Genomic DNA, 17,454 nt, shown 5'->3' on the forward strand with positions numbered 1-17,454 from the left:
ATTTAAGCTGAGTCAGACCTACCTGAGCTGCAGCTGGGTGGACCTGGCAGGCAACATTTTGAGTTTTATTTCCATTTATTAAATTTATCATGTTTCTGATACGACCTTACAGCTGAAATGAATTTTACTTATGGGACATAAAGAAATTGCCAGTTAACTGCAATGGCAATCATGCGTATACAAATTGTTTGACTGTGGAAATGGATGAACGGCTTGCTATACTTGTCAACAGCAAATTTCACATTATAGATCTCTGAAGGAGTTTTCTGCCATAATATTAGAGTATTAACAATGTTCATTAATGATATAATAGCTGCACTTTTACTTGGTTTAGTGCAGCGTTTTTAGTACTTTGGAATGTTAGCTGATGACATATTCAGAAGTACCTTCAGTTTCTGAATCCTCAACTCACTAAAAAAGAAATGTCTTAAGATCAATATTAAAGTGAGTCTTGTAAACCAAAGTACTGTTTGAATGTAAAACTAGACAGATGAAAAGTAACCTGAGGATTCAAAATTCTAAAAATTAAACTCAAAATCTCAACATGAATTCATATGAATATGAAATGAAATACATGTGACCAGAGAGAAACAAAGAAGGCTCAGCTCCCTGTCCGTCTGTTCAGACTGTTAGTACATGAATGACTGAGATGATCATATCCTTGAAAGTGTTCTTGCAAAACCACTCATTGAGGAACTGACCACGTGCACTGTGAAATGTTTGCTGCTCTTGTACCAATGGTGTGTTGTGATATTATGATGTGGATTTGGGGTTCTTGTATGAGGAAGTCCTAGAAGGTCACTCACAGCTTTTCTTTTTATGTAATTTTCTCCATTTTCAGTTTTTTGATTGATAGAAAATGATCACTGTGTCCTTGTCTGGACAAGGTGCTAAAAGTACAAAAATCTGCTTCATGTGATTGACAACATAATTAGGGAGAAAAAGAGACAGTGAAAAAACAAACTGAAAGATGCCAGAAATCAAGTACAAACAGGACAGAATGAAACTAATCATTTTAGAACCAAGCAGTAAACTGGACAAGGAATAAATGGTTTTCATTTGTATCATGTGCTTTTCTGTAAATAATTCTGAGGCTGAATACTGAGTATCCCAATGTTAATTGTTTGATATTTCATCCTCTTCAGATGAATTGAATTCTTAGCTAGGTATTTCCTGAGAAGCAGTAAGTCCTTAAATCATGGAATACCTTATGTACTTTCTACTGTTATTCCAAACCACAGTTTACTTTTTAAAAGAGGACAGAATTGTATCGTTCACCAAAATAAGACTAGAGAGCTCCTAAAAAAATCTAAACAAAGCATTTCTTTCTGGCCTCTTCTGTTCCATATTGTTGGCAAAGCCTTCAAAATAAATCATTTAAAATGCAGGGACTTTCCAAGGCCCAGGGCAAAGGTTGAGCCTGTGATTCATTAGACATCATTATAAAGTATCAGAGTCTGTCATTGCTCAAAAGTGATTGCGCTCCTCAGTGTTGTACCAGTCTCTGACTTCATTTCTACTGTGGTTTTTTACTTTTGTCTCCATGGAGCACCTGAGTCCATCATGTCTCTCTGCCACATATCTCCTTCTTCCACTCAGAGGTGGAGGAGTCTGGCACAGGCCTCATAGCACAATTCCTCCCAAAAGCTGTATTTGTTAACTTAAGAAGAATTAGCAGCAAAATTATATCATGTACCAGCACCCTTTACTCTTGCCACTTCTGGAAGGACATGGAGGACCTCAGCACTTTCTAAGACTGTGAGCCTGCATGAGGAAAGTTTCAGGGCAATTGTCAAAGGAATTTCTACTCTTGGTAGCAGGAAAAAAAAGCAGTATACCATATAACACCCACAAAATGATACTGTGAAGAAAAGTTGGTGTGGTGTTTTTTCTGTAGGAGAATCTTAACAATGTTTTAGTACAGTCATAATGATGAATTATCTTCCCCATCTGACATACTGTTTATCCTGTATTTTATGCTCCTGCCCGCAACCTCTCTTTTCCTTCTTCGAAACAGACCATGAAAGTGTTTCACTGTGGTGTTCCTGGTGATGAGCAGAAGGCATTACCTTTTTACTGTATGTTTTTATGTATCTACAGATGCAGCAGCTTGAGAAACAAGTTATAGATGCTGATCGTCAAGCAGAGAGAGCTTTCCAACAGGTATATATATACAAATTGGAAAATATCCCCATTAGCTATGTGCATGTTACTGTAATGAAGGGAAATTTAGAACATTGCTATTTTTCTGAAGTATTGCTCAAAAGGAAGACAACAGTTTCCTTTTACATGTATTGATTTGTCCTGCCAGAGATGTTCTCACACCTTTCTCTGTTCACTATCCAGTTCAGTTTAATAAAGTCAAAGCTAACTGCACAAATCAAAAATAGATACCTGTAATGAGCTTCTTTATTGATGCGTCAGGAGTCTTTGATGCACATGGAAATAAGAGACGAAACAGTGACCTATTTAGAAAATCCATAAGAAAATAAAACAAGACTGTCCAATAAGTCTCTAAATAGGATTATTCTGTGTTTGTTCTTCTTGTAGAAGTTACATCATCTAAAGAATGAAATTGTGGTTAACTATTTAACCAAAGTTACTTTTTGATACCAAATGGCAGATACAGCTACTGCAGGTATTTTATGAACATATCTTTGATATTCCCTAAAAATCCTTTGTATGTTACTGTGAGACAGATAGAAACTGAAATTGTAAAAAAAAAACACATTAATGTACTAATTTGGAGTTAGAAAACATTTCTGACTACAAGCCCAGTACTTCTTAGCCACTTTTTAGAGTGCTTCTGTTAATTTGTAGGGTTGTTTTTTTTACACTGTGCAATTGTTTATTTATTAAAACATTGATTATTAAACCTAACAGCTTCCTGTATGTATTCTTCCTATATGGGTGTTTCTGACAGCTTATGTGTTACAAACGTAGAAGCCTCTCACAGACACTAACAAAATCTGTATAAGGTCTATTGGTGTTTTGCCAGTCCTGTTGGTGTTAAATGTATAGGGAGACATAATGAACTGTGGTTTTTTTACTGAAATAGGCTTCCCAAGTTTGTAGGACTATCTTGAATCTGAAGTGTGGGGGCAATTTTAATAGTTCATCTTGTGATTAAATTACTACCTTTAACTTGGAGGACTATGTTTCTGAAAGTCTTGTGTTTGACCTTCCACATAGGTACAAGTCATGGAAGAAAAATTAAAGGCAGCCAATGTTCAAACAAGCGAATCAGAAACCAGGCTGTACAAGAGATGTCAAGATCTGGAGATCCTGATTCAAGATAAAAATGACATAATACAAAAGTTGGAGCAACAACTTGAAGAACAGGTTAACAGTAATGGTGTTAGAAAGGATGAGCATCAGTTCCACTCTGAATTATACAGAAGGAAAATAAAAGAACAGAAAAGTTTAGCATTATTTCTGTTGTTTGCTTAAAAAGGTTCCCATTAGAAGTACTGCATTAGAATAAGGTCTTTTCACTTGCAAATTATGTTCTGGCTTCCTTTGAAAGAACATCTAACTTTTAAGAGGGAAAGATGTTCTTCCTCTTCACTGTTTCCTCTGAAGAGCTTCAGTTTTTCTTAAGGAAAGGAGGAACAGCAGCCTCTGTGAATGGCCTGTTCATTTGCTTTTTTTGTTCCAAATCATCATGTATTGCCCAGGAGACTGAATTACTTCAAGCAATCTTAGGATTTGTGTCTGAAGAGACTACTCAGGCAGACTGTAATACTCAGTGAAAAACATGCTTATGTCAATTTTTTTCCAGAAGCAAATAAGACTGCAAGAAGCAAAAATCATAGAAGAAAAAGCAGCTAAAATAAAAGAATGGGTGACAGTCAAGCTCCATGAGGTATAACTCTTGCTACGGTACTTGTACAGAAAATATAATGGTGTGAGTGGATATCCCCTAGGCTATTTGGCTGTTAAAGGGCTTTTTGCCATAGTAAAAAACAAAAAAAAACGCCATCAAACCAAATCCCTAAAGAAAAATCCCCATCGAACTTCCCAGTTTCATTGATCTATATAGATATTTGCTTGAAAGACTAAAACAACAGCACAGAGGCCTGAGTATCCATGTCACTTAAATTCTGATATCTGATTTGGTCAGCTAGTATAGCTACATCTTTATGGAGAAAGGGCCCAGAACTGCCCTCTGGAAGGTCTGCTCATCTCCACCAAGGAAGAGAGATTAGCTGCTCAATCAGATGCCTGAAGTATTAATAATCCCCAGAAAGCTGACCATGTCTGGCAGAAAAAAGGACTTGATATTTTTTGTTTTCCAATGCCCACAGTTCTCTTAGTCATGAACAGTTTCAGGGACAGAATGACTGTTCTCAGAAGAGACCCGTTGTCTTCGTTGTTTCTCTGCTGTAGTGAGATAACCATGTCTTTGCCCTGCCTACGGCTGCTAGTTTTTGTGTGCTTTCTCCTCCTTGTTTGTATATAGAATTTAAAGATGCCTGTAAAAGTCAAAATCCTACTGTGTTGTGGTCAACTGGAAATTATACTCGTTCCAGTTGAAAAACAATTAAATTACTGTATTTGAAGAATACAAAATTGTATTTGAAGAAAGTAGAAGTAACATTTACTATTGTATAGTAAATGTTAGTATACTAGTATGGTAATAGTATACTATTGTATAGTCTGCAAAGGGAGTTTTTGAAATCATGTAATAAAAAGTAAGTTTAGCTAAAATTATCTTGACAAAGTTTGGGCAAAATCAAATATGACTCAAATTATTTACTTAGTTTGAAAGGTGGAGAATCTCAAGCTATCTGCATAGGGGTGGGCAGATGTAACCCAGTGGGAAATGGAATTGCTGGCTCCCCTCTTTGTGATACCGAATACTCAGATTCAGATCTTCTCTTTGTCTAATTTGGAGCAGGATTTTGAACCAACATCTTTTATGTCCTGGTAGTGGGTTACAGCAATAGGTTGTTGGGGTTTTTCTTTCTGCAGAAGGTTGTCTTGTTTGTATGAAGTTTTTTAGTACCTATATTTTAAATCTTTGTTGCGGGATGGTAGGCAGCATTAGCACCATCATTCCCTCTAATTCGTCTGCTTGCTTTTGGGTTTGCCAAGTGACACAGAAATTAGTAATTCAATCCCTCTGCTTTTATTGAAAATACTGATGAAGATTTCTTTTTCCTTAATTATTAAGGCTTTTTAAAGCAGTCTTGGGTTTGCTTGTTTGAAGGAATGATTTTAACAGAAGTTAAGCAAGTAATCATTGCAGGGAATTTAATTGTTCAGGATGAACAAATGCTCAGACTCGCATTAAGAGAAGTAGCAGAGCGGAGGTTGCCATCTGAATTAGCTTTCCTTGGATAGGCAGAAATTCAGAGAAAGTCTAAATGATGTAATAACTTTAAAAATTGTTTCACCCCTGTATGAGATTACATTTATATGCTTTTAGTTAGAGGTGGAAAATCAGAACCTTCGCTTGATCAACCAAAAGCAAACCAAAGAGATGAAAACAGTACAGTCTAAACTGCAAGGTAAATCCACAAGTTTTTTTAAAACTTCTCTATTTAAACTATATAAACTTTCTATTCCCTATTAATTTGTGCAGCCACATAATTGAAATATTCTGTGCAATCACAAAGATGTCAGTATGAATTGACATCAGAGTGACTGTACATGAAGGTGCTAGGCAAGCAATAATTTAATTTTCATTAAAAAGACATGCAGACAAACCACAACTGGTTTTTGATGTGTGAACAGGTATCTTTGTTACTTAAGAGGTTATGCAAGTATGAAGATCTGACTGGATTTATGCCAGATCTTTGCTTTCACTTTATAGTATTGGTGGCCCTAGCGCTGTTAAGGAATAAGTGAATGTCAGTCTGCCTCTGCTGTTCCTAGCAAATGGTCAGCTGGGAATCAGAATTATGATCAGATTTGTTTAATTACTACATTTGACTAAATTCAGCCACAGTATCATCAGGCTCCTCTCCAAGTGGATATGATTGATTTAAAAATCGTGGACTATAAACACAGGAAAGAGGAATATCCCTTCCAAAGAGCATTATTTCACCTCAATCACAGTTGAATTTTGCTACTGTGTTGCCTGTTCACCAGCTTCCTTAAGTCTCTCTGAAGGTTCCCCCAGTTCTCTCCGTGACAGGTTGACTTGACAACTTACTATCACCTGAAAATCTTACTAGTTTAGTACTTAGTCCTAATTTCTTGATAATGTATCTCATGTCTGTATGCATACACCCAAACATTTAGAAATTTGTGTACGTGTGTGTGTACACACGTTAATATGCATAATACATGAAAATCTAAATATGTACAAAGTACATACATACACAATATGAAGCTTTTAAACCAAGATGCACCTGTTAATGAAGAATCTGGATTGCTTTGTTTCTTTGCTGTTTTTTTATCAGTAACAGTTCTGTATATTTTGGCTCTTAACAGCTTGAGTCATCCTCTTTGGGGAGATGTGTTCAAAGGTTTTTTGAGACACTAAGAATTTGGCAGCTGGTTTTGAACACACATTTACTGAGATGCTAAATAATATTAAGAAATTTATTACTATTTGCAGTGTCCATGCTGGGAACAGGCTATAAATTAGGATCACGTGGTAGTGTTTTAAACAGTTTACAAGTACAGATAAGGGCCTTCCTGGATCTGCCACAGAACTTTTCATAAACATGGATGGACAGCATTGTTTTATATGAGTTTCTGGCAGAACAGCTGTGCCTAAGGACAGATTTCATGTTCTCAAGGCAGCTAATCATTTTATTCATTCAGCTTCTCTTGAAGTCCTCCATGTATACCTTTTAACTCTGGTAACTTCCTGCTTTACATTTGCTGTAGCACCTCTTACAGATTCTCTTAATACTTTTATCTGAAGGGAAGGCCACCATGTATTTTAATACTATTGTTCTACAGTCTTTCTCATATTATCTATTTTACACCAATCCATACATCTAATATTAGTCACAGCAGAATAAAATCAGGTATTTCCACGTTTTCATTCTGCATTAAGTGCATGGTTTATATCTTACTGCTGTGAAATTGTTAATTTTTTTTTTTCCTTTTATACTAAAAAGTCAATCTTTAAGATCTAGAAATGTAGCTCTGGGTTTCTTTTGATATGGGGAGGTATGTTCAAAAACCTAACCAATTTTACACTGCAGAGTAAAGAGACCAGTAGTACAGTTTGCTGTATCCCATTAACACAAGATTTTTTGAATTACTCTTCTTCAGAAGCTACGGGCAAGAAATCTGTCACTTCAACACAAAAACCTGGAGAGTGTCAGCGACTAAGCAGTTTGACTTTTGGATGCTTTTCGAATAGAGCAAGAAGTCCTCAGCCATCTTCTAAGTTTGAAGAAATAAGCAAGTCTTCATCTAAAGAGTCAGACTACACTGAAGGCAAAAACACGCTAGGTACCTAGTCACCAATATTGCCATTTTATTCTGACATGGGTGGAAATCTAAAATTGACAACTGTCAGTGTATCCAAACCAGCTGTTTTCAAAGCACATAATAGTACTGTCTCACTCTTCAATGCTAGTCTCTAATACTAGGAAGAAATCCTGTTGAGCACTACAGTCTCCATAATACCACTAATGCACTGTTTGTCAGTGTGCGTGTCTAATAGGGTGCATTGGTTTCAAAGCCACATTTCTTGTGGCTCAAGTTTGCTCCACAGTAGTATAAGGAGTTTACGGCTGCTTGTACCCCAGGGAGGGCTGTTACATCTTTACGCCAGGATAGAGTCTCACCTAAGTCCAGTTTCTGTATATTTTATCTATGCTATCACTGGTGTTCCAGTGTTAGTTTCATGTCCAAACTCAACAAGATCAACTAGGTAATCTTTCATTAGAATGATGAAGGTCAGCAAAAACCAGAAGGGAGTCTCAGGCATCTTTTCACACCACTGTTTCCCATCTGAAGAAAGAGAAAGCTCCAATACCAGTTCATATAATTTCCCCAACTAGCCCTGAAGTCTGGTAGTGCCAGCAAATTGTCGTGCTGTTATGATTTTACAAACATAAGCAGTCTGTTGCAGTTTTCCACTTCCCTTCAGCAATGAAGAGCTCAGGAAGGAGGCTCTGGTCCTTTGAGTTCCACAGTACTATTTATGACCTCAGCATTTTCTACACAGTTAATCATGGTACCCAAAATTGAAAGTTGAGCTCTGTAGAAAATCAGAAACTGAAATAGATCCTATTAAAATTGTGTATATTTGTATTACACAAGTTAACTATAAAGGTGGGTTCGTATTACTATTTCCATTTTTATAGATGAGGGAATTGAAGAAAGAATCTTCTTTTCAAGGGAAGGGATAAGAAATAAAACCTTATGCTTACTGGATGGAAACAGATCAACTTTTGTGACTTCATTATTTTAATGTGGACTAAATTAAAATCTTTGGCTTGTCCAATCCACATCAACTATCCCAAGTGTCTGTGTAGAAAAACCCTAGTTCTCACATCTGTTTTAACTCAGGAGTAGCATGTGGGCCTCACTGACACACTGCAAGCTATAGCTCTCTCTTGCAAAACCAGGTGAAAGTGAAATGCAGAAAACAAAGCTATTTTTAATACAGTCTCTTTCCCTAAACATTTTTCATGAGCCTTTCTTGTATATCTTAAGCATTCGCCATTGGGAATACAGTAATAGCTTGCAGAAGACATTTCTGTGTATAAACACTGTAGAAGTGCGCAGAATACTTAACTTGCTAACGTAAATCTTTTCTGACAAGCTTTCACTAAACTTTAATTTTCCTTAGATTTAAAATAAAGTAGCTAAATTTATATGCCCTCATTAAGTCTTTAGGGTTTGGAGGGGGGGTTGTTTGTTTGTTTGTTTGTTTTCAACGAACTTTATGGCTCCAGTCTGCTTTACACTTACTGCTATTTTTAGTTTGACTAGAACTTTTGAGTAAGGTCTGTTTTATTGGCAAACATCGTTGCAACTTCAGTTGCATTCAAAAACTTAAAATATTTTCTATATACTATTATGAAACTTAAATGTGCATATTTATGAAACTTAAATGTGCATATTTATACTATGATGAAATTTAAATGTGCACTTGGAATTATTGCCTACTTACTATTTGCAGACATGATGGTAAAATCCTTGAGCAGTCAAGTTTGCTAAAGTAATTTTCTCATATTCATTATATTTCTCCTCTAGAGAAGGATATCCTGGAAACTACCTTTGTTGGTCCTGCACACGAAACAAATAAAGGTCAGAAGTCATTGCAACAAAGTTCCTCTGGATCAGAGCAGAACAAAAATGTGAGAATGAGCTGTTCGTCCAAGGATCTAGACAGTGACATGTCAAAGAACTCCTGTACTACTGGGAGTGACTGGAGCTCAGATGAGGATGGAGGGGACAAAGGACTGAAATCCAGGTGTGCGTCGACTCTTTCGAGCCACACATCTGAAGAGAATGCAAGGTATGGTAGAGTGGGAAGTGAGATGTATTTGACAGCATCTGATGACAGTAGTTCTCTATTTGAAGAAGAGAGTTTTGGTGTTCAGAAGACTCAGCACAAGAAGCTATACTCCTGGCAGCAAGGGTCCCAAAGAAAAGGCCAGAACAATCCAGGTGGAAAGTGCAACTCTGACTTCACAAGTAAAAAAAAAGACCAAGATAGTTCTTCAGATGAGCTGAATAAGAAATTTCAGTCTCAGAGGCTAGATTATTCATCCTCATCCAGTGAGGCAAATACCCCAAGTCCAATTCTAACCCCTGCTCTGACACCCAAACACCCAATTCTGGCAACTTCTGCAGGTTCTCAATGCACAACACAGTCAGATTCTCCCTCAAATTTGCCACCTCCAATGTTACGGACTCCAAATATGTTCAGTATAAATTCAGCATTAGCAAAGAAACATCTTAGCCAGCCCCAGCTGAGTTCTGACAGAATGTTCGGTAGAAATAGAAATGCCATAAGTCTGATACGTCCATGGAGACCTCAGGAAACAGACATTGATCTGGTGGATGGAGAAGATAGTGATATTTTAGAGAAAATGGAGATTGGCTGTGATGAAGGAGTGTTTACCTATGACTGCAGTGAAGCACAAAATGCTGACACACAGGAACCTTGTGATACAACAAAAAAGGGTGCTGGCAACAAACCTCCAACCCCTCCATTGCATCGATTTCCTTCCTGGGTAAGTGTAATTACACATATTTTTACTACTGGTAAAACTAACTCATTTTCACGCTTCTTCTCTGATTCTTATTGCCTCTAGCTTTCTTATTTTCTGTTTGATGACAAGACAGGGTCATCAAACAGATGAAGGGTTACTTTGATTGTATCTAAGACAACAAATGGAGAAGCAAGTTTGAATTGAAGCACAGTATTTCTGCTGTTGAAAACGTAGTCACTATTTTTGTAGATAAGACCAATTTTTTTCATGTCACATCTAAGTTACTTACATCCTTTTGAGTGTATCAAAGGAGGTAATACTTGTGACTGCATTCATTTATTTATCTTAACACCAACAGAACCTAAGAGTGCTGGTGTCAGTGCCTTTGCTATAACTATTGTACCACTCACAAACCAGACAATTAAGTTGGCAGAAGGCAGATAAAGGTTACAGAAGTTACTGATCACATTTACAAGTAAAATTTTAAAGCTATCTTTTGGGGAATTAAAATAGATATTAATATTTTACACAAAATCCAAAAAATTAACTGTGTCAAGACTCACCAATTCTGCAGTTTCACAGTCAGAGATTTATTAATGATTCAGAGATGAATAATGCATTACTGTAACACCTTCTTTATGTATATATTTTCATGCATATTTTTTCATTATAGATGTTTTTATTTTGGTCTTTTAACACAAAAAGTTGAAGAGTTGCCTCATAATGGCATGTATATGTTCTTAAAATACAATCTTCCATTAAAAATTAAGAAAGTAATTCTTTCTATAGCTTCTTTGGCCCCTCATAATGCTATTTTTAAAAAGAAGTTACCTACAGGCCAGTCATTGAGTGAAAAAAGTTTGAAACATACTGTGGATGTGATGGGTATAGCATACAATGCATTTTTTCAGCTGCTATTCATGATGCCATTTTATCAAGTATTTTATCCCATTGTTGCACTAACACAAAGACTAAGAGGCTATGGGGAGGCTACAGAAAAAAAAGTAATTGTTGTGTTTTAATTATCTACCATCAAATCCATTCTGCTTGTATAGGAAAGCAGAATTTATGCTGTAGCCAAATCTGGTTTAAGGATGTCTGAAGCTTTCACCATGGAATCTGTTAACAAAAGTAAGTAGTTTGGTTGTTCATTGTCTCATCAACAAAAATTCTTTTCTTACAGTGATTTGTAAGCAAGGACCAAATGTCTCATGTTCCTCTAAGATACTTCAATGAAGTTTCAGTTACCTGCCATTTAAAACCTAGAAAATAATTGGCTATCTTTCCACTGCCTTCTGTTACCTTGCCTCTTAACTTTGTGCTGGATTTGTTCACTCCAGTTTTCTTTGCAATTCATTTTGAAGAGCCTATACTGGGTAACAAGGCAAGAGATTATACTTCCAATTTTAAAAGGGCTAGTGGTCATGACTACAGTTTATACTGCTTAAAACAACTGTAAATTCAAAAAGCTACAAATCTCACATCTGAAACAGTTCAGGAATTATTTTACTTTTAAAGCAGTTATACAATGCAAAAAAAATTTACATTTGAATTTTGTTAATTGAGGGGTGAATTACAAAGGTAATTAATAAAATATGTTGCTTTTTTAGGTGCTGCTTCACTAACTTCATACTCCTTATCTGGATTATATACATCTCTGATATATAAGAACATGACCACTCCTGTCTACACCACTTTGAAAGGGGTAACTATTACTGTTTAAAGGAAATTTTAAAATTCCATTAGGCTTCACATCTAGGAACTTGCTGTTTACATTTGATGCTACCATGCCAAATATGTCCTAAGATGATGTTTAGAGATCACAGAACCACAGAAGTAATGGAAATGTCAAATAGCTGGAGAAAAAAAATTACTGCTGCTTATAAAATGTTACTAGCCCAGGTCAGTTCTTGTGTTCTTTGCTGATTTTTTCCAAAGGCCTATTAATTATTAAACAGAACCACATGGTGCTCAATACCATAACTGAAAGTGTGTGTATGTGTAGAAATGTCTTTGTGTCGGTGCCAAAATTGTTTATAGTCAGATAGCCAGCAGTAACTAATCACAGCATTGTTTGTTTTCTGGCAGCCTTTTACGATTTAGAAAGGCCCATGCCTTGAGCTACCCCAGGTTTCTGTTTTTAAAGTGTGGGTGTAGTTGAGTATGCAGAGAGAATTCAGTTTTATGTTAATACTTGTGTGCCAAAACTCACAACTCAAGTAAGAACAGCTCTGGAAGTTATGAAGCCAGCACAGTTCTGCCACAGTGTGAAGGAAATGACTGATACCCTTTGTGCAAGGTATCAAACACTGTTGTGTTAATTTCTGCAGAAAGCAACTCAGATAAGCAATAGCCCATTTATAGATGAGTCATCAGGATCTGAGGAAGAAGACAGCTCTCGGTCCAGCTCAAGGACTTCTGAGTCTGATTCTCGAAGCAGAAGTGGTCCGGGTAGTCCTCGGGCTATGAAACGAGGTAGGCAAATACCATAAGAACATGTAACTTCTGGGAAGTCTGGAAAACTAGGCAGTTTATATGATATTCTTAGAAATTGATTTCTTCCTTAAACAGCATGGACATCTTAAATCTAGGCTTTTATCGCAACTGTCAAAGCCTAGATATTTCATTCAAGCAGGAGAAAAGACTGTTACACATGGCTTTCTTTTTAATGATATTATTAAAGATGCCTTTTTAAGGCATTAATCTAGTAGCTGGCTGTTGTTATGAGGGAAGAGTGACTTGTACATTTAAAGTGAGAAGCTCTGTTCTGTCTATACTCTGTCATGCTAAAGACTTCCTATGACCTTTAACTGTAGGTGGTTAAAAATTATGTAGAAAAAAGTATTTGCCATCAGAAAAAAACCACATATATTCAAGTTTATAAAACAAAGTAATAGTTTCACGTGATCAGAAACCAGGTGGAAAAGTTCCCTCAACAGAGTATTTGGTTCTGTCATCTCATGCAACAAAGGGCTTGTTTTGTTTTTAGTCATTGTCTCAAAGTCCTGTGCAAAGAATTAGTTGAAACACTTAAATCCAGTAATGTTCTGTCTTTTGTGGAAGACAGATCTCTCATCTGTCAGTAACTGTGTGTTTTCCCTCTGCAGAATTAAAATAGTATGCTTCATATTGAAAGTTACAGTGCTCCTTCAATGGGGTGACAGTACCAGTGTTACACCCCTGTGAGTATCTTTTCATTGGAAAAGGAATACTAGAATCTAAGATCCAAGTGAGGCCATGTGCTAAGATTCTTCATGCTTTAGAAATGCAAAATAGCATTATTTAGTAATCTCTGTTAGACATGTTAAAATCCCAGTGAGAAGGAACTCCGCTCTGTCACACTGGAGCAGGTGGATAGAGCCACTGGTCCACCGGGAGTTTTCCAGTGCCAGCCACATGCAGTTGAGTCTGTTACAAGTGATGAAGTTATAATTTTGATATATTAGTGTGAAAAGGACCCACAGTTCCTGCTTCCCAGCAGCTCCATCTTGCTAAGCAAAAACAAGTGCCGTGGCTGCAGACATATCTCATGTTACATGCTTGAGCAACAGGAAGGGTAAATTAGTGAATTTAACAGCTGGTTTCTCCTAGAGTTTATATTCGTGTCTCTGAAATGGAACCATTCCTTTTGCTTGTGTTTCCTTCCCCTAAAATAGTCCTTGGATGGAAACCTTTCTTAACCACAAAACACATACGTATATATCTTTGTTGAGGTCGGATGTTGAGATCAGAAATGTAGGCAGCCACAAGTTTCTCTAGGCACATAATTAAAACTTGCTGCATTTTTGCTATGGAAGATCCAGCATGAGAAGAACGCACCCTGACAGCCCAGGTGGCTTACTGAAGCAATAAATGAGAAATACTTTTTTCTTAAATAAAATTGGCAAATAAATTTGGAAATTAATGAAACAAAGGAAACAAACATCTTCATTTCTATCTTGGAGAGTAACCTTTTGGAGTAGAACACTAGTCCTTACAAAAGGACATGTTCACATGTTTGAAAATAATTATTGCTGTGATAAATAAGGGTGGACTCTGGAACTTTATCACTGATTCTCTGGAATTGAAAACAAGTGCAATTTTTTTTTTCAGGATTGAAGCTAATAAAGTGAAAAAAAACCCAATAATCCTGAAATTTGGAATTCAGCTTTTTAGAAAACCTCAGTATAAAAATCCATGGTAATTGCAGAATAAAGACAGTCACCTACAGGTTCACATTGAGCAGATCTTGAGCATGGCTTCTTAGTACATAAGTATTAGAAGTCCAGATAGTAGACCAAAGGCAGAAAGGGTAAAGGGAGTGTTGCTTAGTTTAATTAAAAGATCCTGTCTACAGAATGAGTGCAATGCGTGGCACTGACTTCTTCCTTCAGAAAGCTTTTGTAATTTAACAGAAAGTGATAATACGTAGAAGACATTTAGTTGTTGTTTCATTCACAAGTGACTGTTTAATTATGAAGAAATGGGGATTCAAGTATTAGCACTGTGCTAAGCATTTGATATGCTGATATTTAAACAAATTCTCCTTTTTAGTGAGGCTTCATTCCTGATAGTTGTGTTTGCCTGCAGATTCTACTCAGATAGTCTTTCTGCATGGATATTCTGATCTCATTTGTTTCTAATTAATAAAAAAATACAAATAAATCTTGTTCTTCTTTTAACACAGGTGTGTCTCTGTCTTCTGTGACCTCAGAAAGTGACTATGCTATTCCTCCAGATGCATATTCGGTAGATACAGACTATTCAGAGCCAGAGCAGAAACTTCCTAAGACTTCTTCCTCATCTAGTGATAATGGAAAAAATGTAAGTACTGAAGTTCTGTGAAGAGGTGTACCTGTGGTGTGTGTGTACATTTATGTTCAAAGACTGCTACCAAACCTCTGTATCAGCCTTTCTGACTCACAGACTGCCTTATGAGTACAAATAGCAAAATAAACCAACAATAAGCCATTCTGAGCTTTCTGTATAATGAATGAAAATAGGTAGGTAACTCCAGAAGACAATTCAAAGCACTTAAGTTTTTCCTCTTTTGGAACCAGATATGGTATCAGATTGCATATGTAATACTATAAACAACTTAAAATTATTATCTGAATAATCAGGGAAATAGAAGGGCACTTTAGTGAAGATGTTGAAGGCATCAGTAGAAATCTGTGTGCAGTAATATGTTTCTATAGTTTCCTCATACAGAGAAAACTTTACGCTTCAGAGAAATCCTAAGTAGAGCAACACGCAAGGACAAAACATTGTTGGGTATTGGTCTGTGTAGTAGCTAGTGTCTTAACATAGAATCACAGAATAGTTAGGGTTAGAAAGGACCTTAAGATCATCTAGTTCCAACCTCCCTGCTACAAGCAGGGATGCCTCATCCTAGACCATGTTGCTCACGGCTCTGTCCAGCCTGGCCTTGAGCACTGCCAGGGATGGAGCATTTACCACTTTCTTGGGCAGCCTGTTCCAGTAAGCTCACAGTAAAGAATTTCTTATATCTAACCTGAACTTCCCCTGTTTAAGTTTAAACCCATTCTGCCTTGTCCTGTTGCTACAGTCCCTGATGAAGAGTACCTCTCCCACATCCTTGTAGGCCCCCTTCAGATACTGGAAGGCTGCTATGAGGTCTCCACGCAGCCTTCTCCAGGCTGAACAGCCCCAACTTTCTCAGCCTGTCTTCATACGGGAGGTGCTCCAGTCCCTGATCATCCTTATGGCCCTCCTCTGGACTTATTCCAACAGCTGCATGTCCTCCTTATGCTGAAGACACCAGAACTGCACACAATACTCCAAGTTGAGGTCTCATTAGGGCAGAGTAGAGGGGCAGGATCACCTCCTTCGACCTGCTGGTCATGCTGCTTTTGATGCAGCCCAGGGTCTGATTGGCTTTCTGGCCTGTGAGCACACACTGAAGCCACCTCATGTTAAGTTTCTCATCAGCCAACACCCCCAAGTCCTTCTCCACAGGGCTGCTCTGAATACATGTGGATTAACAGGCTGGGGATGAAGGTAATTTATTTTACACTTTCTTCACAGAGCAGAAGTGTGAACTCTTGTGTTCTACAGGTGTACACACTAAAAGTATGTCTGTGCAGAGCTCTGAATTACAGTGCTGTATACCTGGTCTGTAGGTTAGGCCTTGAAGCTGGGGAAAATACATATTTACATTGTATTAATTTTGTTCCTTGTTTAATACAAATAATTAGTAAAATCAGAATTCATCCTATTCTTCATTCTTTTGTATAGTTCTGGGCAAATCAGTCCCCTTCATGTACAGTAACTGTAAGTAGGGATATTAATTAGTTTTCCCACATGCATGACATTTGTCTTAATTGATGCTTGTAAAAACTTTGTCATTAGACTAGAAATCTCATCAAATACTGTAATTATTACTTAGCATGCTTTTAAGCCATTAAAATATTTCTCTGTGTGTGTATGTATACATATCTCTGATGGGTATAGGTATATATATGTACCTAACTGTTTTTTATCTACCCTGTTAAATAATCAGGAACCTTTGGAAAAATCTGGATATCTGTTAAAAATGGGTGGTAAAGTAAAGACCTGGAAACGACGGTGGTTTGTGCTTAAAGGAGGGGAATTACTATACTACAAATCTCCAGTGAGTACATGTAACTTATCTGCTATTTAATATGAGGTTGTTTTTACTGAGAATCTAGGGCTGCTAGAAGGAAAAGAAATGCATTCCTGATGTCTGAGATTTTAGAGGGTAATTCAGGACTCAGTTCCTCAAGAGGTGTACAAGGGTACTCAATGTTTAACTAGGAAGTATTTGTCAGGATTAATGTTTAAATGAGTTCTATAATTATTTATTGTTCTTTGTTGGTAGATTTAAAATATCTTCTTTCTGTTCTTTCCATACAGAGTGATGTAATTCGAAAACCTCAAGGTCAAATTGAGCTAAATGCATGTAGCCAGATTGAAAGGGGTGATGGAAAACAAACAATTCAGGTGCCTGCTTTTCTTATCTGTGATTCAGCAAGTATTTATTCCCTTCATCCCCCAAAACAACACCTTGTTCCAGTCTGTGTTGCAGTGGAAGTCCAAATGTGGACTTGGAATTAACTAGTGTCATTTGTTTGAAACCAAAGAAACATTTCAGTTACAGAAGCTGTAAGAAAGGCTTACATATAGTCTGGTTTGTATTGCTGCAGAGGTCAGATCTTCATGTCTTCTTCTGACATGGTTTAGTGTGAAGTTTCCCTGCCCATGGCAGGGGGGTTGGAACCAGATGATCTTCAGGTCCTTTCCAACCCTAACTATTCTATGATTCTACGAACTGAGTTTTCTCAACTCTGCTGTC

At 37.0% G+C, this 17,454-nt stretch overlaps 1 protein-coding gene across 1 annotated transcript in view; it reads left to right on the forward strand.

The window, feature by feature from the left end:
• Window positions 1–17,454, forward strand: part of PLEKHH2 (pleckstrin homology, MyTH4 and FERM domain containing H2) — a 55,432-nt gene that overhangs the window by 17,153 nt on the left and 20,825 nt on the right. The window contains exons 3-14 of the mRNA XM_034061184.1: window positions 2,101–2,163; window positions 3,193–3,342; window positions 3,782–3,865; window positions 5,432–5,513; window positions 7,237–7,419; window positions 9,175–10,160; window positions 11,195–11,270; window positions 11,750–11,844; window positions 12,470–12,614; window positions 14,806–14,942; window positions 16,642–16,752; window positions 17,016–17,102. Of these exons, the coding sequence (XP_033917075.1) occupies window positions 2,101–2,163; window positions 3,193–3,342; window positions 3,782–3,865; window positions 5,432–5,513; window positions 7,237–7,419; window positions 9,175–10,160; window positions 11,195–11,270; window positions 11,750–11,844; window positions 12,470–12,614; window positions 14,806–14,942; window positions 16,642–16,752; window positions 17,016–17,102 (2,199 nt within the window). The remainder of the gene's footprint in view (window positions 1–2,100; window positions 2,164–3,192; window positions 3,343–3,781; window positions 3,866–5,431; window positions 5,514–7,236; window positions 7,420–9,174; window positions 10,161–11,194; window positions 11,271–11,749; window positions 11,845–12,469; window positions 12,615–14,805; window positions 14,943–16,641; window positions 16,753–17,015; window positions 17,103–17,454) is intronic.

Source organism: Melopsittacus undulatus, chromosome 3, assembly GCF_012275295.1.
Source record: "Melopsittacus undulatus isolate bMelUnd1 chromosome 3, bMelUnd1.mat.Z, whole genome shotgun sequence".
NCBI lineage: Eukaryota > Metazoa > Chordata > Aves > Psittaciformes > Psittaculidae > Melopsittacus > Melopsittacus undulatus.